The following is a 26,600-nucleotide window of genomic DNA, read 5'->3' as shown; positions in this document are numbered from 1 at the left end:
ATAATTACATGACACAAATTTGCCACTGTCATTCATGTTTGAAAGCTTCAGTATTTAGTAAGCTGGGAGTTCCCAAACAGAAAAAGGAAGCAGGGCCCTTTTCTTTGGGGCACCGATTAACTCACTCTAGATTAGCTAAATAAATATGAGAATGTTCTTTAATGGGCTCCTACTCATTAAGGCCTTGATAGCCACACAGTTTCTAGTTGGTCCCCTCCACAAAGCCGTATCATAACCTTGGCTGGCAGCAGGGAAATCCAGAGGAGAAGGCAACAGGACAGAGAAAACATTATTTCTGTCTTCAGTCTGAACTACCACGTCCTCAAAACCAACTCACAGAAACAACCTTGCCATCCACACCTCTCCTCTAGTCAACCCCTCTCCAAAACTGCTCTTTTAAAACATATTGTTTAGCCTGAAATGTAAAGTTTGAGAAGTGCACAGGGAGGGAGGTCAAAGCGCTGGAGGAGGAGAAAGAAGCTCACCCACACGCTGCTGTGCAAGAGAAAGGCACCCGCCACCTCAAGGGGATACTATAACTTTAAACTTTGTATTTTTCAGGAAAAAGAGAAACACTGCTGGTTTGCAACAAATCACACACATCCCCACATTTTCAAAATATGCCAAGATAATATTTATTAACACAGCAGGACTTACAGATCACAAAAGATAGTGATACATAGGAGCTCGTAAGGGCGTTATCAGAAGAAAGCATGCAGGTCAATACTTGCAGAAGAGAGATATCAAAGCAGATCTGAGAAGGCACATTCACACAGGAAATGTTTAGTTGAAATTAGACATTAGAAAAGCAGCAAAAAACCTGAAGTTGATTAAAATATACAGAGATCTCCAATAATGCCAAAGAAAAAGGTACTTTACAGATTTGTAAGTGCAGCAAATGGATAACCCTTTGAGAATACCCGGGCAAGGGTACGCTCTCGCTGCAATGTTTGGCAGGACACAGAACAAATTAGGTTCATATAACATGACTAGGTGCTAATTAAAATGCTTTCGTCTTGGAGTGAAACATAAATTTGGTTTAAAAAGAAGCAGCCTGGTTGAAACTAACAGCATGCAGCCAATGCTCAAAGGGTTATACGACGTAAATGCAAGAGAAATCAGGCAACATTAGTATAATCTACCTTCCACACAAAGAATTATAGCAAAGTTTAAAGAGACAGTATCCCCTTTGGAGAGAGCAAAACTGACAACCTTTCTTCCCTCAGAGACCAACGTCTGTTGGATGGGAAGCAACTCAACAATTTCTTTCTGATTCCCAGCGTAAGCAACCTACCTGCCCCTACCCGGACGCTATGCAACATGAAATCTCGATAGCCAAAGGATAAAGACCTCTGTATCGGTACGTCAAAAAAGTCAAATCATTTCTCAGCACCTCTGTCCCGCTGCTGTTTCACTGGAGCTGTTACACGGTGCTTGCAAACATACGGTTCCCCATGACTAGTTTCCCATTTCTCAGCAGTGAGGATGACAAAGGGATACTGTCCCTTTTTGACATTAGATTTACAGATCGAAGAAGATTAAGAGGTAAAAAAAAAAAACCACCTGCTTTTTAACTTATGTAAACTGAAAAAAAAGGACTTGAACATCAGCAGTCCATAGCTTGAAATGTATCAAACATACATAAGGGAACACATGAGCACAGAAGTATTCGTAACAGATCATCCAAGAGCACGCTCCGCTACGAGATCCAAACAGAGTTAAACGGAGTAAAACTCTCCCTGTGGAAAAACATCTAGCTTGGCACCATAGGAGAATACAGACTTGTTTAATAAAAATAGCTTCTAATTAATACTTCAGAGTTCAAAAGTTTAGCAACAAGCATATGATCGGCTAACCCCTTTAAACAAACCAAAAAAGTCTTTCCTGCCACAAATGGCAATTTATTAATCACTGATTTCTGTGGCAAAGGCTCATATCCTGTAGAAGAGCTACATAAGTCAAACTACCACCAAAAGAGGCTAGAAAAATATTAGGAAAAAGTGCTTTCAAAACCAAAGTAAACATTCAAGAATACACTATAGGTGCTACGTTTTTGAAAGCTCACTCAACTTGGAATTTTACCAAGCAGGAATATGAAAATTAAATGTCTCTGCTAATAAATTATTCCTGATATTTTGTACCCTGTTATAGAGTATCTTCCATGTCAAAGTTGCCAACTTAATTCTCTCTCCTACTTAAAAATATCATATAATGCAAAATTACAGTACTGTGTAGTTTCTCTACCCATAGCTGCAAAACTGGAAGAAATATTTCATATGGAAATAACCAATTCTTGCAGTAACAGCTTTTACATTTACAGTTTGTATGCTCCCCCCTGTTCAGAAAGCCTTTGACTGCATAATACTTGTCGCTAGAACACAGTAATAGTTCCCGTATTATTGAAGGCCACAGAACATTTAACTACATCTTATCTTCCTATGTACATATGAAAAGAAAAAGCAGGACACTTGGGAAATTTGTTTTACGATATGCGATCAGATCGGAGATGGTCAATTCACTCTCTCAGGAGTACTTTCATAAAGGGAAATTAAAGAAGGTGAAAACCTGATAAAGATACAGTAAAAGGCCCATGGTTTTAAATTTAGGACCAAGAGTTACCAATCATAAGACTACAATTATAGGCCCTTTGCACAATTATTCCAATGAGGGTTTTAACTCTAAAAAGTGTATGCAATACTTCTACTTGCAGTCCTGCAAAAATACTGGCTACACGGATTAAGCCCCACTGTAACGGGAATATACTAGTGTTGTTGATTAGACAGCTTTTCATTAACAGCACAAATTAGTGTTCTGCCTACCCTTTTAGAAGCGCAGAGCGGGTTAAGTCCCCAAGCCAAATGCATTGTTGAAACCAAGAGATTAAAGTGAGACTCTCTGCCATTCATCTTGCTAATATAAATGGAATGACATTGTTTGCATTAGAAAATTTTCCACTCGAATCCCTTAAGTGACAATAGCTAACAGGTACCAGTAATACGGTGTTGTCAAATCTCAAAAATAAACTGGCATGGAGTTCAAACTGTTCAATCTATTTATAGTCATCTAAGACTAAAAAGAAACACTGCCCTGCTAAGGGGCTGTTGGCTAGCGGCTGCACAGGTTTAGAAGTCTCTCACTATTGAAAGACTAGTGCATAATACTGTAATTTAGCACACAGACGAACACCGAAATCTCCGTCACCTACGTTACCAGAGCAATCTAACCAGTTCCTCACCTGCTGCTGGTGGATGCTGGCCACTAACTGTTGGCAAATCCAAAGAGCTATCAGACATGACATGCTTAAGATCTCCTCCCACATCAGCCAGTTTCATGTCAAACTGAACAGACAACGCGTCTTCAGAATCCTCCTTGCCAACACTGCTGCCACCAATAGAAGGGAGATCCAGAGACTTCACCGAAGCAGAGTCTTCTTTGGCCTGCTTGAAAGCTGTGACTTTGTCCACCAGGGACTTTTCCACGCTGTTGCACGTGGAAGAAAACTTGTTAGAGTGAAAGTCGGCAAAATCATCATCGCTCTTCACTGAAGAAAGCGTGTTGTCCTTCGCCTCCTCAAAGCCTGCTCCAGAGCCTTCCAGAGAAAGCTGTTTGAAGATATCGTATTTGGTGGGCGTAGCAGCGGTGGCAGAACTCTGCCCACTCTTCACCGTGCTGGCAGTTGAGCCAGACTGAGGAACAGGACCGGCCTCTAGCTTAAACGCATTGTATTTGTCATCTGGTTTTTGTTCAGAAAATCCACTGCTATTGTTGAAAGCCATAAAATCTGCAAAGTCATCTTGTCCACTGGCTGACGCGCAATTAGAAAATTCCCCAAAAAGGTTGAACTCTCCAAACTCATCAGCTAAGCTTGAACTTTTGCTGGGTGCTGGTTGGGCAGTGGTAGATGGAAGGGGCGGTGGAGGAAAGGAGCCCGATTTTGATGTATTAAATGCAGGTGGAAAGGATGGCTGCTTGTTTTCTCCAGTAGAGGAAAAGAGATCCAAGTCTGCTAGATTCAAAGAGGTCTTTGCTTGTGTTTGCTGTTTTGACTGAACAGGCAGAGGAGGGAAGGATGTAGGGAATTTTTAAGTTTTGTCTTTTGTAGGTGGCTCTAATGGCGAGATACTGTCAGCGGTTTTAAAATCTGTGAAACCATCGTCGGTTCCTGCAGGCTTGAATTCTGCAAGGCTATCTCCTGAGAAGAAAAACAACGAAAAAACAGTAAGACACTGCAGTGACAACTAATACATCATACTCACACCATGCAAGCAAGCAAATTATTTCATGCAATGTCAGAAGTTTTTATGCAAACTATTTAAATTAAGACCTCAGGATGCACATAGAACTGCAAACTCAACTTCTATGAACCACACAAGTTTCAAGGTCAGCGATTCTAATATTCATTCCAGCAAACACTTAAGTCCTTCAAATAGCCTCAAAGTTATATTAAACTCCCTTTGCACTGAGTTAATATCAAAACACATCATGACCAATAGATTCCAAAGGTGATCACTATTGTCTCATTCAGCTTCCACGTAAGTTCTTTTCCCCTCCTCATCCTTCCATATTTGCTAAGCAATGAATGTAATCTTGAATTGCACTTATACCAATATAGTATTTGCCTTCTTACTCAAGCAATTCTCCCCCACCCTCCCTTCAAAATATTGCCCAAATGCAGTTTCTTTGTGGGGCATCAGCAGAGGGTCGAGACAAAAGCAACCCTGGAGATAAGCTGAAAGGGGAACATAGAAGAGACCAACTGGACTTGCTCGGTGGCTGATGGTATTTTGAAAAAAGCTCACGTAAAAGAAGGCAGGCAGCCAACAAGCTTATCCAACTGGGCATAATGGGGAACCTAGCGGGTGGAAGAGACAAAGCCCCAAACAAAAAAGAATGCAAGGAGGAGATCCTCACCTGTTGTTTTAGAACATTTTTAAGCTCTCATTTTAATCTATCATGTTTTCTTTCTGCTGGGTTCACCTAAACATACTGTAGTGTCAAGTGATCAGAACTTCAGTAAACGCAATATAACTCGGGGGCATCTTCTGGCTTCTGCTAAGACTGATTACACTTTTCCTCAGAGGCTTGGAGACAAACTTTCACATGAAAGTGAGCACAATTAACTGTAAGATGTGCAGATCTCTAATTCAACTACATACTGAATGTAAGGTAGTACTATGTACAGATTATAATTTAAACCTGATTAAACATTAGGTAACAATGTTTTCACTGAATTGACATCAAATAGTTTGGTGTACTTATTTTACAAGTTTCTTCCTGTTCATACACAATTATTTTTTTATGAAGCAATTTCTTTTAAACATGAAAAATGAGTTAACCCATTCACCAGCATGTACATACTTAGACTACTTTTGATTTTAAAGCATTGATTCATACTTTAAGACAGGTGTCCAATAAAGAGATTTTGTTCTGTTTTAGAAGCACAACATTAACATTTAATTCTTAACCTACCACACAGTGTCATACTTTAAATTAGTCAAACCAAGATTTAAAAGAATACTCTTTATAATGGTAGTAAAAGACCATGACTATACCTAATATATTCTTGCATTCTCCCTCCCCTCCAAATCAATTCACTTCACCCAGCAAAAACACAAATATTCGTGAAATTGCTATTCAATGATCAAAACTAAAACATCACAGCAAACTAAACTTACTGATGAATTGCAAACTTTTCCATTAGAAATGTAAGCTGGTGAAAGGGTTAAGAGTGGTCAGACCTGGATTACAGGCAAATATAGTAATTGTCTATATTTTAGAGCATGTACGGAAAGAGATAAAATGTTACTTCATTTCATTGCATGCATTTAATCCTGAAGAGGTACTGAGCACAAAACCTCACACAACATTACAGGAGTTTCAGAAACTCAGTGTCTGAAAAAAAGAACTCCATCTTTGAAAAATAAGGAATGGGAGTGAACTCAGGTAAGCAGTTTTATCCTAGAATCTAAAGTTGTTTTCTAATAATGAAACAAAATGCTGGATATGACATAACTCTGTGCAAGTCAGATTAATTTATTAGTAGACAAGTCAGAAGATAAACATATTACTAATATACGAAAGTTAGCCGAGTTTGAGGTTTTTTCCCCCCATCTGATTAAAAAGATGAGATTACCACTTATATTGCATAAATGAAACATAGATGGTTCTGGAAATGGCTTAGGAAGACTCTGCTTTTGTAATTACAAAAAATTACACTTCAGATGCCATCTAGGTTTTACTTTCCCCAATCAAAAACAATTAAACACAAATTTCAAAATAAGTGATCAGATTTATTCGTAGAGCAGAGACCATGAAAAGTTTAAAATCTGCCCTAAGACTAGAAAAAAGTTGCAATTTTGTCCAGAAGCATCTTATTCTGTCTTCTAAGAATACATGACTCCTTCCTTAAAATGAACAATTATCATTATTTTAAAATAAAACTCAGAAGCATCCAAAAGAGATGCCAATCTTCCAGAAGTACAATTTGTAGATTGTTCTAACAGTATATTGTGCTATTTTTTCAAGATACTTCCTGCTAAGTTGTTTAGAGGAGCAGAAACACCGTTATTCTAGAATTCTAGCAATGGAAATTCTGGAGGTCATAGAGAATCGCTAAAAAAAAAAAATAATAAAATAATAATCATGAAAGCATATTAAAACAGTTCCAAAAACCACACTGCTTACCTAAGTATTTGCTCTCTGACGGTTGTTCTAACTCACGGAAAGCACTATACTTGTCTCCACAATCTACTGAATGTGAGAAAAGAAATAAATTTACACCAAGATATTAGGAACTTCTTTCGTAAATTTTATAGTGGCATTTCTCTGATTTTTTATATTAACATTATCAATGCCAAAACCAAGATATATGAAATATTGCAATGAATTGCTCAAAGCGGTTGCATATTTTTCCCTTTACCTCCAAAAGTAGCTGTACTTTCAGAAGGCTTCTCAGCTGCAATTCCTTTAAACACAGCGTACTTATCAGTGGTTGAGAGCATCTTATTACCTGGGAGTGGCATTAGTAAAGAAGGAACACTAAAAACAAAGAGATAAAAGCAAAGTTCCTTAATTTATCCATAAGAAATCTACATTTCCAGGTTTTACTTAGAGGAGCCTCTTATTATGACTACACAATTTGGATCACTAAACCTAAGCTTGTACCCTAAAGTGTTCTTAATCAAGAACCTGATATAAACTACCTCAATATCTATTAAAATTAAGAGCATGTAAACAGGCAGCTGGGTAACTGATGGGTGAATTCGCACTTCATCTCACCTAATCGTATTTCTTTAGGCCAAAAGTCAATTTTCACCCTTCTTGATTTTAATTGATACCAAAACACGAACAAAACACTCCAGAACTTTAGACCACAGGAATTCTTAGCCCAGGAGAGAATACACAGGCATACCCTGGAATCACTGCTGTTTAATTTAACACTTTGCCCGGGGCAGCATAAGGACAATTCTCCTTGATACAACTAGATACAGTAAAGAGTTAAAACTGCATGAGATTTTGCCAGCTCCATACTTCCAGCTTATCTACTTTTGATTATATTTCATTACATATTGCAAAATTAAGAGAATAAAGCGGAACCACTGTTCAAAAGGAAGGAAAGGATAACTTTGAATTTCTGTCAGTGCAGACCAGCAAGTTCAGGTAGCTGTCTAATCAGCAAAATAAGGATTAGACCACAGTTACACAAGCAAATCTTTTTGCACATAAACACACTCTACTTTATATAGTAAAACTGCCATAATAACCTAACACCGTGTTAGCAACTGCTGTAAGATTTAAAAGACGTTCCGCGAGAGCTTTGCTTGCCCTCCACACAAGCCCCCTTTATCAGACCTTGGCAGCTCTACAGAACAACATCCTTTACAGATGCATAATGCATTTTACGTCTAGTTTCTGTCATTCAATACTATGCACATTGAAAACGTGAATGAATTTCCATGGCGTTCTTTGGCCTGAAGCAAGAATCTTTCCAGAGCCATTTAAATCTCCTTATCAGCAGCCTACAAGCAACATACAAACCCTGCACTTGCGCACACGTGCTAATGACGGTCTGCGATGCTTGCAGACAGACAGCGCGATGTCAAAAAAATATAGCTTATGGTAACATAATTAAATTTCACATCACTGCAAAACAGGCTATTAGATATGCAATCTTGGCAAATGTAATGGTTAATCATCTGTACTCTACAGATGGCTTTTTTTTAAATAAAGCTCCATAAGCAATTAGATTATAGCTCATTGTAACATTCTGTTCAAAACTGAACGCTTTTACAACTGAATAAAGAGAACTGCTGCAGTAAAAAAGAAACACTTTTTTTTTTTTTTAAACGATCCCTTACTTCCCATTGTGGAATTTACAAACAATGTTTCTGTTAAAACTTTCAGTAACAGAATAGCTTTAATTGCAAAATGATGTCTAACACTCTCTTTTAAGCATATCTTTATTTGTATCTTCAGATACAGGTGGCATTGACTGACATCACCAAAATTAAATTTCTTACACAGAACGCCGTTAGGCACAGTGTAACAGAACAATTTGTTTTAGTATCGCCATTTGATGTCACTGTTGAGGAAGCAACTGGTAATCACTGCTTACCTGGAAAGCGCTAGTTCTAATTGCAACCGAGAACAGTCAGTTCAATACACAGAAAAATTTGTACGTTTACAATTAGACACCTGGAAGGTGCAGAAAAGTTTGCCATGTGCAGTAAACAACACTGAATTTTTGTAATCACAGGACTTTGAAGGATTAATTGTAAACTCTCAAAGGGAATAAACCTGCTTACTTATTCTGTTATACAAAATTTGCCTGATGGGGAATTACATTTTAGCGGTCTCCCAAATGAAAAGCCAAGATTGCTGAAGTCTGAATGAGATTTCAATTGAGATTTATAGTCAGTTATTGAAAGTTTAAGCACTAGCCAGAGAAATGACAGAAATAACAAAAACCCTGTCCACTGGAGTGCTCAGTCATTTAAGAGTGTGATGTCGTGCTCTTTGCATGAATTTTGGGGTCCATATTCAGGGCTTGAAGAAAGACCTTGACGTCAGCAACTGGTTTCTATTACTTCCAACAAACATGGGGTCCTACTTTTAATGGAAGCACACAGCATCAAATGCAGAACTCCTCTGTCCCAGTGTATTTTTTCCTGAAGAGCTTTATGTAAGATTTTCGCCTGAATGCACAGTATGAAGTAACTTTCGATTGCCTGTGCCGTAGTATAAACACTTAAAAATCTATCCCCCATACCTTGTAAACGCAATTTACCTCAGCATGATGACTAGAATGCTAAAGAATGGCCAACCACCTATGGCACATCAAATGTCATTTTTGATTCGGAAAGCCTAATTGTAGTTGTAACAACCTTCAAAAGAAACTGTCAGAAGAGAAGTCAGGTGACAGAAGAAAATTACAGGCTAGAAAGCTACCCACAAAAGGGGAAAAAATGTCATTTCTCAAAAGGGTTCTAAAATACTGAAGGGGTAGAAATCAAAGATCTACTACCTGCTCCTGTGCTGTGAACTGGCTGTTTTGGAGGAGGCAGCTACATCGCCTTGGAAATCAGTGAAAGAATCATCTAGTGAGCCAGACTTTGAAGCATCTTGAAACTCCTGGAAGTCATCATCTTCTGGTTTTACTACCTGAATTACAAACAACATGTAAATTGCTATATTGTTGTCTTTTCAAATCGTCATATAGCATGAAAGCAGTTCAGAGTAGTGTGATCAACTTAGGAGGAAAAAAACAAAAGCAAAAGAAGGAAAAAACCTTTCAACGTTAGCATGTAAAATCAGCACGGTCAGTGTTTCTACTCCGCCTCCACCTCACCCAACTCAGAACACAAGGTGTACAGGATTACAACTAGTTTGCATGAAGAACAGGCGAATGAGGAACTCTACTCTTTTCCCATTAAATGTATGATTGATCATAGCTATGTAATCTTTTAATACAGGACAAATATTAATAATTAAATCAATCAATAATTTAAAAATCAATACACACAGCAAAAGCACCAGAAAAAATATTTTCCGAAGAAGGATGAACCATATTTGCAAACCGCAAAATTTTATAGTCTAGATGATAGTGTTGTAAACTAAAGGATTTCATAGTTCTCAGCACCTCCTGAAAAGTCTGACTTATTCTACCAGCTAATAGTCTCTTGCGTAGTTTAATCTAAAACTCCATTTTATGTGTATTACAAAATCCTAACTACAATCCTTTTGCAATGCAATTAGTCCGTAATGGGGAATGTTTTTGTACCTCTTCTAATGCGACCAGAAAGAAATGGAAAAAATAAAAGAACATCCTTAGTGGTGTGACTTCATGTTTTCCGAAGTCACGTGCTAGATTTCAGCTCCATTTTTTGCTGTTTACTCAAAGCCTGTTGTCACTACGTAGCTTTGAAAGAGTCAGGCTTATTCTTTTTCCAGGACGACGGAGATTTGCCAGGCAAGAAGAGCGAGCTAACCTGGCTGGGCGGGTAGGATGGCACGAATCCTGCCGAAGGCTGTGCTGCAGCTCCTCCCGCTGGTGCCGTGATGTTCATCCCCATCACGGCCGGCCCAATGTTGAGAGGCATGGAGACTGGCGGTGCGGAGGGCATCAGCGGCTGCTGGCTCACTGTGGCAGGCAGCGGCATCGGAAATCCAGTTAAAGTAGGAACGGGGGCCGCTGGAAACTGGTTTAATGCGTCAGGACTCACTGCAGGTATTCCCCTCTGCAAAGGCAGAAAAGCAAAGACAACCACATACACACGAACGCATCAACAAAAAGGCATACTGCATTCTCCATTCCAGTTTCTAGCTTGTATTACTGAAATCATGAAAGAGCAGGGTACTAGTCAAGCTTCAAGTAATCCTTCCAAAGCAAAACATGCTATCAAGAGCCTGTATAAGTGAATCGTATGCAACACCCCAACTGCTGGAGTTACACAGAAGGTAATAATAGAATCACAGAATGGTTTAGGTTGGAAGGGACTTTAAAGATCACCTAGTTCCTACCCCTCTGCCATGGGCAGAGAGACCTTCCACGAGACCGGGTTGTTCAATGATACCAGCCTGGCGGGCAGAGGTATTTGACAGCATTCTTGTTCGGCTTTTAGTAAACCAATCTCGTAAGCACTGGCAAGCAAAGCTATGCCAAACCTTGTGTGTGCTATATCATCTTTCCTACCCACCACTCCCACAAAGTACCTCAGCATCCACCTTCACTGCTCAAGATGCTTTAGTTTTCATGCAGGGCTGGTATTTAGAAATAAACTAAGAGATGACACTACGCTGACAAAGAATGGAAGCCTAAAATTAACGCTCCACTGGTTCAGGAGAGAGGTAGCAAGCCTAGCTATTCGCAGACTAAGGGATACAGCAACCACATAGGTTGAGGAAAACGTGTATGCAACAGAAGAAAACCAGCCAGTATTTTCTACTAGAAATGTCTATACATGTGTTTGGTAGGTATATCTAAGAACTACCTTCAACTGACACTAAAGAAAGGACTAACTGAAACGTAAATACGGGGGAAATTATAATCCCACTGAAGTTACAAGGGGAGTTTCTTCTCTGGACTTCAACAGAAGTAGTATTTTACCACAGGTGTGGTATCTCTGCTACTTGTGCTAACACGCAATCAATCTGTGGCAGATCAGTTAAGGGAACTGCCTTTTTGCAGTAAGTTAGTTATACCTGAGTGACTGCTATCATAGCCAGGACAGCGTAGAGCTCTTCTTTTGTCAGCTTCCCAGGGGTAGTACGGTTGGCTAAAGCCCATATTTGTCCAAGAGTCTCTCTGGGCAGTCCAGACGACATCAGTATGGGATAGAGTTTAGCTGTATCTATTCCAGTAGGAGTCAAAGTGGTTTCTAAAATTTTCTTATACAACTCTGTTAAGAGGGAGTCAGTAGCAGACGGTGACAAAAGTCAGTCAGTATTAGTCAGTATTAGCAGTGACTCGAAAACTGCTGTTTTCAAGTGAATTTAACATCACTTTTCTATTCTGTCTCAAACTTAACATTATATCTAATTAGTACCGCTCAAAGCATCAGGTAAGGCATCAGCATTCTGGCATTGTATTGTATCATCACATTTCATCTAAATGTGCTACTGGACAGTCTTTACAGACAAGTTTAAAACAAGCAAAGAAATATTTTGTGAAAAATACAGTTAATGCTCTCTTCAAAACATGAAAACATGTTTCATTAATGAAACTGCAGGATAATCCATATAAAATAATAGTTATAACAGCTTTATGTATTTAAACCTCAGTGTAATCAATATTTATTGCAGTGTTTAATTTTCTATTTACTATGTTATTTACATATATAAGATAAATAACCTTAAGAAATGAGCCTGCTTAATTACAAGACATGCCAAAAAACAGACTACCCATGAAAGCAGTATTACCAGCAATGCAACCTCTACTAGCATAATCTTCTGTCATAACAAATTCTTGATTAAACATTTAACATGCTTGAATAAAAATCCATACTTCTTCAAATATAGATAAAGCCACCATAAACATGTAATGTATCAAAGATATAAGATTCATTTGACGACTGAAGAATAACACTTCAATAAAAGGCAAGGTAAGCACACGAACATTCACACCTTACATTGCCCACTTTCTTTTTTACCTGGGACCAAGCTATCGTTGTAAATCCAAGGAGGCATCATTTGCTGAATTGGGTCCTGTGAAGGGAATACTCCAACTCCTAAACGTATTTCATTCAGTAACAAAAAAAGACAGTTGTATTAGGATATACAGATTCCGAGTATAAAGATCTTAAACACTAGATCATAGCTGGTCAGTATCATTTAGCATTTCAGGCAAAGATTTTAGATCGGAATTACTGCTCAGAGGACAAACAGATACTGCAGGAATATGTATTTCAACATAACTAGAATGATTTGGCAGTAACAGCAAGAATATAGTTATATACATAATGAAATAAGGAGCTCCTCATTTGCCTCCCTCTTAATTTGTGGTTGTACAGAAGCTCAAGTCTCATCGTCTCTTTAAAATTTCATAGCGACAGTTCTGTGCCATATCAAATTTAGTCTCCCCATCAACTACATGCTATTAGGGCTACTTGTGGAACAAACAAATTCATACCAACCATAAGAACCGCAATGCTCCTCCAGAACATCTTTAACAGGGAAATCCAAAACCAGTCTATTAGACTGAATCTCAGCAAGATCCTACCCCATGTTCACAAAAACGTATCCATTGCCCCACTGCTTCCAGTCTTCAGACCCAGAAGCTATCACAGCCGCCTTCACTACTACAGGCTTCTATAGCATGATCTGCCACACTTTTCTCCTTGCAAATTGTTTATTTCCTTCTCTCCTGTGTGGACTTTTCCCCTCGGTCTCATGGTTTTTACCTCCTATCTAGTCTCCCTGAGCAGATTTTATGCTCATCTTGGATGGAACGCTGACAAAAATCAGAATAATTTCAGATTTCATTGTCTCTCCCAGTGCCCTTGCATCTCCTCATCTTCCACATGGATTCCCTCCTGACTGCAGTCTAATTTCCAATCATCCCAGAACTCCAAGCACGTTTTAATATAAGCAATTCCTTCCATTTCACCAGCCGAGCGAAATAAATTTGCTACTTCCTCCAGTCTCATGATTCTTCAGCTTTAACCACCCTTCCATACACTTCTGCATCCTACCAATTCTTGCTTCTCACCCTTGAATCTCTCTGATAAAATTCACCCCCTCAAAAATCAAATAATATGAGAAGTGAAAAGGAATTCTCAGCCATATTTAGTTAATAGATAGGAGAGTCTTCCTCAAAACTTTGATAATATCCAGGTGAGTAAGGGTCTGCCATTTTCCAGCATTATCACTTAACCACTAAACTTCTGTTCCTCACAAAGTATTTCAGCTCATTCTTCAAAACACCCCTAACGACGTTTGGAACTACGCTTAACTATTGCTGCTCTACATAACCACTTCCAACACACCCTCCTCTGCCGGCTGTATTGAAACACACTCTGTCTCACACTCTTCAATGAGGGTAGTTTCCTGCCTCATTCCATTCCCCCCACCATTTTTCTTAAAAATCAGGCATCAGATTGTGTTGGATTTGTACCAAATGAACAATGCGTTTGACTGAACTATGAATAAATGAACAGCTCCTATTTCATGCTGTATATTCTTTAAAGTCAAGTCACTTCTAGCAATTTACTGTGTGTTACAAAGCCCCTCCACTTATCAAAAATGTCCACTCAGACCATTTAATTTCATCCAATATGTTTTTTAAATATAGTGGATAAGAAAACACTTGAAAGCATCATAACCAATGACTGAGGACAGGAACACATGAGTTTATTAATTAAAAGTCATGCTACGTCTAGGAAAGAAATAACTGCTTGAGTAAGTGCCCAGTTCAATTATCTGCAGACCAGGAGCTTTCTCCCCCTTCCCCGTCTCTTCTCACCCGCCAGTAAAGTGAGATTACACAAAGGACTATGTGTATTTTTATCATACTTGGCTACAGTTGAGCCCATGTTTCACATAACCCTTGAGTGCAACAACATCAGAGCACTAAATCAAGGTGCACCAGAAACATTTCATTTTGATTGGAATAAAACAAAATGAAACAGCCAATAGTCAGCTTTAATAAAATCTAAATTGGAACTAAAGCTTGCTTGCAGTTTTCATCCTGTCCAGCTTTTGAAATTTTGATCCCTGAAGCACAGAGAGTTTTAGATGTAATGCACATGAGCAACAAGTCTTGGAAACAAGTATTAACTAGCTAAGAGTCTTAACCTAACAAGATTTTATCCCCTCAAAGTTAAAAGATGAAAACCCATCATGATATTGACCATCTTTAGAAATAAGTTTCCTTAAATATTTTTTTAAAAAATAAATATCTTTAGAGAGCACAAATCGTCTTCCCCCCCCCCCAAGAAAGACGACAGAATATTTTAAAACAGCAGACCTGAATAAACAAACATGTTAAAAGTGATTACAGCAGTAAATTCACATGGAAAAAGTTCAGAGCAAAAATCATAGTTATACTTTTAGCAAGGAGCAGGAGGCACTGACATATTATTCAAGCAGGCATTCAGAGCAAAATTATGCAGGATTGGCCTTAGAATTAGTGTACAGAGTGTTAGCATTCAAGCAGCATCTTATTAGACTGAAGTTCTGTCAAATGTTTCATTTGCTCACCACACTCTTCAACTGCTATGTTTTGTTCTGAAGCCTTGTGCACCTCTGCAGCAGTGACACCACTTTCATGTCCGCCTACAACATCCCAGTCATTGATGGACAGACTGGGATGAACTTGGCTTGCAGCTGAGGCTTTGTGCCCAACTTCGGATGTTTTAAGTTTGTTTTGCTCTTGTTCAGATTCATTTGAGCCATTATCTAAGACTTTCTCCTCCAAGGAAGAGCCTGAATAAACAGCAGGAGCAATTATTTATACTTTGTTATTAACCACCCAGATCCCAATTCCACACTTTCAAGGGAAAGGTATTATTGGTACCACTGATGAGCTATCAAGAGGAGTATCCGTCCCAGCCCAATAGCACCACCCTGTTCAAACACCCGATTCTGCCCTTTACTTACTATGCATACACAACAAACTCAACTAACAAAAAGCAACAAGCAGGAGAATGAATACACAAAACTATTTTCTGTATTAGGATTACTGTTGCATAATCATCTAGGCATCAGTAGCAGAAATGTCCAATATCTACTCACATCTGCAAAATTCTTCACGTTAATCTCACCAACATCCATTTAGCCTCCAAGAGAGGGAGCACGCAAGTGCTCCACATTAGCATAATAATTATTTTTTATACTACCATCTCAACTGTATCATTTTCTACAAGACAGACTTACAAAGATGATAGCACACAAGACTTAATTCACTTAAGATCACTCATATGCATATTTAGCAATCTCTGGATCCACATGTGACTTGCTTTTATAGGGCAGTTCTAAGGGAAGGAAGAAGGGGACTTAAGTCATCTTTTCCTGTGGATCAGCAGGTTTCTGCTTAATTGCCTATATATTGCTTCTTTCAGCCATACTGAAAAAAAAAAAATCCAACAAAATAAGTAAAGACTCTGTGTAGCTCTATGACAGAAGGTGATAGGTAAAAAAAGATACTTCAGAGTTACCTGTTTTATGGATATTGGGTGAAGATGCAGAGGTAGGAAAATAAGGAACCTGCCCAGTTGTACCATGCAGGATGGATAACACTGGAGTCTGGGCTGGAGGGAGAGGCTGGACCACAGCCTTTTCTGAAAGCAGCTGCCCAGCCTCAGTAGCAGAATGGAAAGGCTGAAAAGGCTGAGAGGTGGGTTGAGGCACCAGTTTGGGGGTTTCAACAGGCCCTTGTATAAAGTCACTAAATTCTTCATCATCGAGAAAAGCAGAGTGGGAAACAGATACAGCAGAATGGGATGATGTGGGATGATCTGTAAAATGGAATGAACACACAATGTAAAGTGATGAGGAAAAAGGTTCATGGGTGGAAAGGTAGGAAAAGTGGCAAATACTAGGTATACATGGCAAGTGGGTGAGGGAAACAGTGGTGGAGGCATTATTTGACAGAGATGTGAAGCGTTGTTATTGTCAGTATAACGAACAGAAGGTAAAACTGAGCAGCCACTTCCAGCCATGCATCTTCTCTCCCAGGATTTTACGATGTAAATACTTTGATTGCAACTTGACTCCTAACACTGGCTGTGGAAGTGTTCTGTTTGTTTTAAACAGACCAGGTCAAAACAAATAAAGAAGTAATATTTCAAACTGGATGTAATGAGGGTGTGCACCAGGGGGACATTCTCCCTCAAAGGAGTGTTTTGTCCTCAAAAGCTCAGTAATATATCTTAAGATATGCAAGAAACGTGTACTTATTTAGACAATCTGCTCTTTGATCCCTTGCATAGTTACCCATTTTAACAGAACTGACTTGGGATGGGCAAATCTACAGACAACAGAAAATTGTCAGAAACCACCTGTAACTTAAAAAGTATCAAAGAGCAAATCCACAGTACAGATAAACATTTTTTTTACAGGAAAAAACTTGTCTAAATAAGCTTTCTTTCAGGCTAGACAGAGAACAAACTATACTACAACCCACCACAGGAAATCGTTAGTAGTAATTGTTACAAATACAGTAATTACTGAGAAGAGAATACAGAAGGCTTTGGTTTGACCATGCCCAGGCAACGGTACCCAAGAAAGCTGTTACAGTACACCGAGGTCATTATACAACGTTTTGATCATTCTTAGCACTTGTATAGCACTCCTCACCTTCAAAAGCACTTTGCAAAACATTAATTAATGCTTTGACTAGAAAAGAACAAACGCATTCTCAATTTCCATGATATTTCACATTAAGGACAGCATCTTTTATTAGAAGACTTGAAATCTTTAAAAGAAAGCTTAACGTGATATCTCATATTTCACCCTCATAACCTGACCAAGCAAACAGTTGCTAGAATGACACTTTATTTTACAAAACAGTTAATCCACTCACTTTGTTCCACCAAATAAAATACTTATTGGAATTAGTTCCCCCTGCTGAGGATTTCAAACATTAGAGTTTTATTATCAGTTGGAAGATGAGAAAAATGACAAACCTGGCTTTTTTGGATGTGATGCTGGTGTTGGGTGCATTTTAGCATCTCTAGAAAAACCATCTAAATTTCCTTTAATGGCTTCCAAAGCATCATCCCTGCTTTTTTCACCTGTCTGAAACACCACAGAACACATTTTGAAAAATTCACAAAACAGCTCGGTTTTCTTTCAATATCCTCACAAAAATGAGCAATGACTGCTGTTAGATTAAACCCTTCTTTCTCCAGCAGTGCCTTCCTGAAGCGTATCAACAATAACTTCCAAATTTAGAAAGCATTTATTTTGCAGACTACACCATAACAGCGTTTCTCAGTCTTTAGACATAGCTTTATGCACAGGAACAATATACAAACCTTACTCAGCTATTTCTATTCTTGCAGCCTTTGAGCTCATCGCAAGTATCCAAAACTTTGGATAAAGTTAACAAACAAGGGACCAAACATTCTTTATTCCAGAAACAAAATCTGTTCCCAAATGTTACAAACCAGGTTGGTTTATTATTCAAAAGCTGATTTCATTTTCAACACTAGGCTTTGTTTACATTATACCAAGAGTGTGTAAAGGACTGCCTATTCCAGATGCTTTTCGAGATGTAATCTGATGTCTCATGTAAGTTCCCCATTTATTTGCTTGTTGAAAGAGACCAGCCCATTAAAAGCTGTTAAAAAAAATAACTGAAGAAAGAAACACCCCCACTTATTATTTAGGACATACCTTAGGTTTCACACTGCTTAGGAGTCTCAGCTTTTGTTTCTGCTCTTCAAACTGGCGCCGTTTTCTTTCTTCTTCTAAGAATTTCTGCTGGTGCTCAAATCTCTTCCTGAAGCAAAATAATTTAAAAAAATCTTAAAATGATTTTTCATGGCAGTTTTCATGGCAAGCTTCTGCTTGATTTTTCCAATTCTTCTGTCTCAAATTCAGGTGGCTTGGTGCACACATTTCTACTCCTTCTCAGAGCTGTATGACAGCCACTGCCAGCTTCATAGGTGGCCTTCAAATGCAATGGAATGATCTCAACAACAAATGGACTACATTTCTAGAAGAAACTATCAATATTTTTACTGTGTGGACCACCCCTCCAGGTTACATCTCCCCCTTAAAGAATAAGAATTTTTCAAGAGTCAGTGAAGCGTCAACTTACTGTTGTTCCTCTGCAAACTGCTTCTGCATGTCAGGGGTGTATTGTGGGGCTGCTGGACGCATTCCCAAGAAAGAAGCCTGTCCCATGTAAGGCATTCCAGTCGCTGGCATCGGCCCTAAAGGCATGCCACCCTAGAACAAAATAAAGATGATTATTTTTTTTTCCCCCACAGAAGAAGCCAAACCACTGGCAATTGCACCCTGCCAAATTGAGAACCAGATAGATCTCGTAAAATTAAGAGCGTTAAGTATAGCCGGATGAGCAGTGTCTGAGCACAGGCTGTTACAGAGCAAAGCACTGGTCATTCAGTAGATGGCACTCTTCCCTCTCAATAATGAGTTAGAACTCTTAAAGGATTTTAGAAGGCAGGAAGGTCTTCTGGTCAAATGCAAAAATCAGGACTTCAAATCCATGCAACCTAGCTAGGTTACAGGCATCCTACAGTGCTACATGTGGTTCAGCACCATGCCTTCGGGTTTTCTTGGGTTATTTGTTTCCTATTCTAAGGGGCTGCACAATACTTTTAAATTCCCAGCTGGAGGTGCACACTCCTAACCAACGATGGACGCTGGCAAAATGTGGGCTAATCATTTTGCAAACATAGCTTATCCAGGGGGGCAAGGGAGGGAGACAGCACACAACAGCCACCGAGAGGAGACTTGTCTGAATAAACTGTACCTATGTCAGAAACATTTGCTGAGAAATATATTCTGGTACAGTTATAGCAACAAAGCTTGCCTAATATAGAAAGGGCCAGAAAATAACTTACTTTTCTTACCATTCATTTTGCATTTGGTATCAGAACACGTAGGCAGAGAACAAAAGCTGTTTATTATTTTTAGACCAGCTCTCATAAAAACATCTTCCTACTATAAATTTTACAAAATCAATCTAATAAATTCCAGGTGGGGGTGGGAAGGGAAAATACAATAAATTCAATTTGTCACAGAGCAATTTAGCAACAAAGCCATGCCAAAACATTAAATTTCAGCAAAGTGCAAATTTGTACATAAGCACATATGGTGCTAAATAGAAAACAAAAGATGAAAAGAGAGAAAACATAATATTAGCTACTCATATTTCATTCTTATTCTTCAATTAGCAACAGCAGAGTTAAATACAAAGCTGCTTTAAGCAAGAAAAAGAATGAGAATGAAACACGGGACGTAGGACAAGTGGGAAAATCGGTCGCGTGAGACAATACAGCACATTTAAGATATTCCTTGCTCCCCAGAACAACGTATTTATAAAGAAAGTGTATGAATTGCCACCTACACTCAGGAAACTTAATTCTATTAACTCCAGCATTTGAGTTACAAAGGGATAAAACAATTCAGTGAATTGGCCATGATCAATCAGATTGTGTACACAGTCACTTCTTATCAGCTTATAAAGGTCTCATTTAAAATACTACATAATACACCACCTTAACGTTAAGTACATAAAACCAAAGTAAAAGAAGAAAAAGCACACAGCAAAATTAAAAAGGCAGAAGTGGTATGTTGTGGGAGTTTTGAATTATAGTTACTTAACAATTCAGTGCTATTACTAACCACACTTTGGAGTAGGTGGCATCTGGTAGCTTTTCAACATCTTGCTGTTGCTTTTGTTTCCTTGCCTGTTCAGAGACCATGCTTCTCTTACCACGCTTTGGTGTCATAACACGTACAACGAAATGAAAGTTCAGATTCTGACATCTTTGAGTGGGCTATAATGTCCAAGTTACATTAAATATTACCGATACTGTCCTTGCACTACACTCTCATTTCTCTCTACTCTACAACACTGAGTAACGTATGCCAAACTCCCCCACTGTCTCTATCCAGATCCCAACGAAACCTGGAGAATTCTTTAAATTATCAGAAATATCTTCAAAGAGAATACTATAAACTATGATGTCCCACTACGGACTAATCCCCACACTTCACTTTCCAGCCAAGTTCCACCCTCTCAGCCCACTGCAGTTGAGAGAGTACTATGGCATCAGCTGTCACCTTTCAGTCGACATTTCACTGCCACGCACCTGCATGGTCATGGGTCCAGGAGGCATCTGAGAACCGTAATTCATTCCCATCATCCCTGGCATGTTGGACTGCATGACAGGAACCATTGGAAATCCTTGCTGTTGCATTGGAATCATTCCTACAATGAAACATTAAACAAGGTAAGCTCCCAGTTAATGTTAAAACTTCTTTTTTCACCTTGTTTTGTTTTGTTACTAAACCAGCAAAGGAAAGGAAAAAATTCAGTCTTGATGGACTGTTTAAAAAAAAGAAAAAAAAAAAAATGCTACGCTGCAGGCAGCCACAGAATTTTCTTAGTTTAGACACCGTTCAGTCTAAGGGAAGAAACGTTATGGGCTTTCCCAGTAACTAAGCTGATGAATTCTCCCACCATCCTAGGCATTCTCTGTGGGTTTCTTCCCGTATGATTTTTTGAAAGGGTCATTTCCAATTAACAAGATTTAATTAACCATGTTGACTGGTGCTGATAATTGTCCATTTCTCTTGAAAGGGAAAACTCACAAACTGGCAGCTTTGGAAGATAAGTCTTGGGAAATAAACGCATCATTTCACAACGCAACTTCTCACTCTGATCTGGCTGGATAACTTGTCTGTGGGTTAATTAGCCCACTACATAGATTAGAATGGTTATAATATTTGTCAGTAAAAGCTAAACTTCAACAAAATTTGGCAGATAAAGCTGGAATGTATTAATTTACTGAAGAAAGCCAAGTGGATTGTGTTTCAACGTTTTCGTATCTCATATTTTGCTGTCTTGGGAGACATACGCTAACACACGTTTGTTAGCAGCACACCGTGAGATCATTATAACTACACATAACTGAACATCACGGGCAAAAGCAGGGATGCGACACACCTGGGAATAATCCATAAATCAAACCCTGAGATTTTTATAAGAAAACTCTCCGTTTTCACTGCAAGTTCTCTCTGTATTTTCCATTAATTAAACAGCACTGCAATAGGAATGAGAACAAAGGTAATTTAAGGTTGAGGCTCTCCTATTGTATTAATACTTTCCACACAGGTTGTGACTCTTGTCCCAGGGTCTTGCTGTGCTTTGTAAATATTTACCAGATCTTGCAACACCCACACAATATGGGTATACACAGCTGGTAGATGAAGCATAAAGAAGTTAAATACCACACTCAAAATAACACAAAAAAATCTTAAAGGCAAATTCAGGCTAAAAACAGAGATGTAGTTTTCCCAGATCTTTAATCTAGCATTCTGGTAACGCTACTGCTTCAACAATGCGTAGAAAGTTTTATAAATAGAGTTGCGAGAGTCAGCTTACCAGTACTGAATTCAAGGGGAAAAACAGCTACGGAGTTCAATTAATAATCACGCTTCAGAGCATCAGTGCAGAACTATTTTAAGTTGTTTAATGTATCTAAACAAAGTGAAGAACTTTGTGCTCAAAATGTTAAGTTGATACACACCTTGAGGGGGGCCTAAACCACCTGCGACAGGAAACATGAAGCTGCGGGAAGAAAACAAGGATACATGAAAGTCTGTCATTTTAGTGCAGATACAAATGACTGAAAAAGCTACCTCAACTTGCGCATCAGCACCACCACCCAAAGCCTCCCGCCTTCTGGTGAGTGCAGTCATCTGCTCCTGCAGGTCTCCCAGAACCCAACCCCACCGCAGGAGAAATGCCTCCCCCCACAGGGATCCCCCAAAGCACCGGAGAGTCCCACCAGCACCGCCAGTGCCATCAGAGGCTGTAAAGCTAGGAAGAAATACATCTTATCCTCCACAGCAGCACTAAAATGGCTTTGACTCATCAACATCACCCACTAGAGAGTTTCGGCACCTACGCAGGTTGGGAACAGGTCAGTTTGTGAGCGTAGGCTAGGCCTTCACGCACCGCAGAATGAATAAGCAGCTCCTGGTGGAAGGATCTGATTCAGAAAGACCATTAACGGCACCAGACAACAGTTCTCAGCTGCGCTTACTGACAGTTTTCCGCAGAGAAACAAACTATCCGTGAAACCCCTCCACTTCTGCATTTTTGCCCCCTTTGAAACACTAAGTATCCCAAAATAATGGAGTTTCTATTTTCTCAGTTACATCTAACTACAAAAAATATAGTGCCTTGGAAAAAAATACTAATTCAAGTATCAAGGGCCAAGTGCACCTGGAGAAAGAACTGTTAAAATTTCAACTGAAATCATAACGGAAATTGCCAGCCCTCGCTTTCAAAAAAACCATGTACTGTGCTGCCAAACAGCAAAAAAAGGACCGAGTTTGAAAGTCTCATTTGCAAGCGACTCTCAGAAACCCATGTCAGCAGTAATTTACCAAACAAGAACCTCACTCAGTGTCCCAGGCAGCGATTACATCAAAATACCATGAAAAAGAAACACACTTATAGATATTCAATATTCCTCAGCACGAGGGTGGATGTAAAAGAAACTGCCTAAGAGTAAAGGAGAAGATGCTATCATAAATGACTGCAGACAGTTTTGCAAAACCTGCAGGAAGTTCCGAAAGCCAACCTGGTTTATAAATATAAAAGAGCTGTGTAATATGAGTACTAAAATAAAATAAGGAATTTAAATTATGCATTTATCCCGGAGTAAATTGCACCTACCCGCTATACAGACAGCGGGTTACATGGTCACCAAGACAACCCATATTACTCTTCATCTCATCCTCTAACTCAGAATCTTCTTAATACTGAAGCTTCTTCTTTCACCCTGACCACTATGTGCTAATTTCTCCTTCCACAACTAACACACGCCTACGCTTTCCAACAGGTCCAGGTCTTATCATCCGCAATGACCACAGTTTTTGGTTTCTCTCTCGAAGCACTGTGAGGATGCACGCTACCTCATCTCAAAACAAGTGCGGGGCTTCTCTGGGATTGGGTTCAGTTCACACTGCGGCCAAGGGCTGTTCAACTGCCTGGCATTTAATTCGGTCATTTTTAATCCACTTCTTCGCATACAAATATTAACATAATGAAAACAAACAGCTGATTGAAAATCACAGAGGGACCCACGACTGAAATCCATTGCTGGTCAGAAAAGCTATGTTCTCCACGCAAGGGCTGAAGCCCAGTGAATTAACTGGATTTTGCCTGCATTTGTGTTAAACTATAGAAATAGTTGTTTTGCCCACGGGGGTGTCAGTACAGAGCACTCCTCGGCAATATACCCCCTTAAAACGCGTGTAATTCCAGATGTGTACAACTTCTGCCATAAAAATACACTGTTCTTAGTTTCGTCACAAGGATGAAATATTAAAAGCTCACAAGTATGGAATAGTGTTTGTAGCTTCATGTTTCCCCTTCTTATTGGGTAATCCAGTCAACAAGAATTCTTCCAAATCAGCAAATGTAATGTAAACTGAAGCAGCATAGCAGGTTGGAAGCAAAAAAAGGCCAGACTATTAAATATTTATCCCTTTCTACAGAGCTCCTGATTTATTTATAAGTCTCTGTTGAAAAAACCCCAAACAATCAACAAAAACCCCTGCAGCTAATTAGAGGGCACCGGATGAAGAGCTAGTTAGAAGTAGCAAAGCAAGCTCTTGCAACACAGCACTCGGTAGGTGCAGGGCGGATCCATCACCCACCTCGCTCCAAGATTTAGCTGTGCAATTGCCAACATCAGCCACATGTCCGCATACATAAACCCCGTCAACTTACTTAGTCAAGCAACAGGAACTTAACTTCTAAACTACTTTTTGGAGGAGCAAAAAAAATGCCCACACTCATCTAGTTAAAGCAGCTGATTCTCATCGCGGAGAAAGCGAGCTAAGGCATGGTCATTCTTAGATTAACCGAAGCCCTACAGACAACCACGGCACTTGATGAACTCTATAGTGATAGGAGCAACCTCTGAAGCATCTTTCTCTTAAGGAAAACATTTTAATTTCAGTTCTGTCAAAATAACAACGCTGACAGGAGAATTTAAACAGACAAAATTAAAAGTCTCCTTTTTGGTTTGTTTGTTGTTTTGGTTTTTTTTTTTAAAAAAGGGATAAATTAAGCCACCAGTATACTACTGTACCCAAGTATACTACTTGTGGGGTAAAAGAACATTTACAGCCAGCTGATTGTACGTTCTAAAATGACCAAATGCACCTTCTAGACAACAGAAACCCTCAAGACCCCAGATATTTAAAATATATAGATTTGTTTACTACTATTAAGTATGCTATTTTAGTATCCTTTTTCTTTCCACAATGGATTTAAATGCACCTGCAGACATTTCTGGTGTTCTCAACAGCAGAAGCACTTCACCACCCAGGTTCACACAACTAACTCTAATACTTTGGATAACACAGTAAGAAAGTGTAGTATGTGTGATACATTGCACAAAAGAAAATAAGGAAAATGAAGTAATTGCCCTACAATAGAACTCTTAAAGTAGTAATATGAATCTGTAATTTCCTGTCAGATCAGACCCTTAAACAGACCAACCAACAGCTTCAGTCAAAAGGCAGGAGCGTGGGGAGAAGCAGCTCCTTTTCTGTATTCATACTTCACTATAAAAGCTCCGAACTACACATAACGTTTTCCTACGTACAAGTGGATCTTTAAACCCCTTAATTCCCAATCAGTACAACTCTGTCAACACAACATAGACTGTCACGGTATTTTTGAATGGCAGAAATCCACAAAAATGAAAGGGAAACAAGGCAAAGAACCCCCACAGAACTGAACTCTTCCTCTACCTTCAGACTTCATTCTCAAAGAAACCACACTACTGACAATGGGAACTAATGATTTTTAAATCCTTTTATTTTTCAAAACCTACAGTTTGCTGACAACATTTTTGTTACTTTCCTGTTAAACTGCTGAGCAGGCAGCTTTGCTCTAAGAGGTTAGACTGTTTATCCAGCCCCTTGCAAGAACTCTTTCGGATTTATATCTGTGGGGAGACACGGATATAGCCTCCCACCCCTTCCACAGCACGTACAACCAGACATATACGCTTCAGCTTTTCTCTTCCCAAGTACTCCAGAGCCCTGGGATGCCTCTTCCCCAGCGTAGAGCAGCGACTCAGCTCAGACAGCTGATGGGGACACCCCGTCCCCACAGGCGAACGCCACCCTGGTGCAGACACCCCCTCTTCACATTCCCCCTAACGCCGACAGAACCGTAAGCTTCAGACACCCAAGACGACCCAATGAACTTAAATTCCCTTTGTCAAATGCAAAATTTACCCAGTCTTCCTACAAGTAGGACAACAGATAAACAGCACGCAAGAGCCCACGTTAAAAAAAGAACTACCAAGTCTTCAAAGGTTGCAAAATACAGCTTCCTAACCTCCCCAAAAACACAACGCCACGTTCGCACATCTCATTTACTGTTTCTTTCTCCTGACACCATTCCTCCGTCCTCCCTCTTCGCTGAAGTGCCCTTTGTGGGACGGCGAGGAAAGGAAAAGAAAACTCCCCGCAGCAGCAGCAGGCGAGCAGAGGCTCTGTCCTGCAGCGGCCACAAACCTGCCTGGTGGCGATAAGCAACATTTATCACTGCCGACACCAGCAGCACCCAAGCAGGGCTGGCGAAATCCCCAAAATCCTGTCCCGACCCAATATTTGAGATTGCGGCTGCGGAGCCCGACGGCAAGTGGGCTACAACTGCCCGAGCCCAGAGCAGCCGGGGGATAAGGTGGGCTCACAAATGGCAAATACATCCCAGCAAACTACAGAGCCACCATGGCTGAGTCCCCCACACCCTGCCTGGCACCCCCACATACCGCCCAGGACCCCCACAACCCACCCAGGACCCCACATACCCCACCTGGGACCCCCACAACCCACCGAGGATCCCACATACCTCACCTGGGACCCCCACA

The 26,600-nt window shown here is 39.6% G+C and overlaps 1 protein-coding gene across 1 annotated transcript in view; it reads right to left on the bottom strand.

Moving 5' to 3' along the window:
- SYNRG (synergin, gamma) overlaps positions 1-22,308 on the bottom strand; it is a 35,814-nt gene extending 13,506 nt beyond the window's left edge. The window contains 13 exon segments of the mRNA XM_009881460.1: positions 3,236-4,192; positions 6,685-6,747; positions 6,920-7,038; positions 9,524-9,660; positions 10,488-10,736; positions 11,701-11,897; positions 12,648-12,725; positions 15,196-15,420; positions 17,622-17,733; positions 18,334-18,439; positions 18,761-18,891; positions 20,784-20,902; positions 22,224-22,308. Coding sequence (XP_009879762.1) covers positions 3,236-4,192; positions 6,685-6,747; positions 6,920-7,038; positions 9,524-9,660; positions 10,488-10,736; positions 11,701-11,897; positions 12,648-12,725; positions 15,196-15,420; positions 17,622-17,733; positions 18,334-18,439; positions 18,761-18,891; positions 20,784-20,902; positions 22,224-22,302 — 2,572 coding nt within the window. The 5' untranslated portion in view covers positions 22,303-22,308.
- Positions 22,309-26,600: the final 4,292 nt, after the last annotated feature.

The sequence above is a fragment of the Charadrius vociferus genome, unplaced genomic scaffold, assembly GCF_000708025.1.
Source record: "Charadrius vociferus isolate BGI_N301 unplaced genomic scaffold, ASM70802v2 scaffold323, whole genome shotgun sequence".
Lineage (NCBI taxonomy): Eukaryota > Metazoa > Chordata > Aves > Charadriiformes > Charadriidae > Charadrius > Charadrius vociferus.
This window is presented reverse-complemented; position numbering and strand designations above follow the sequence as displayed.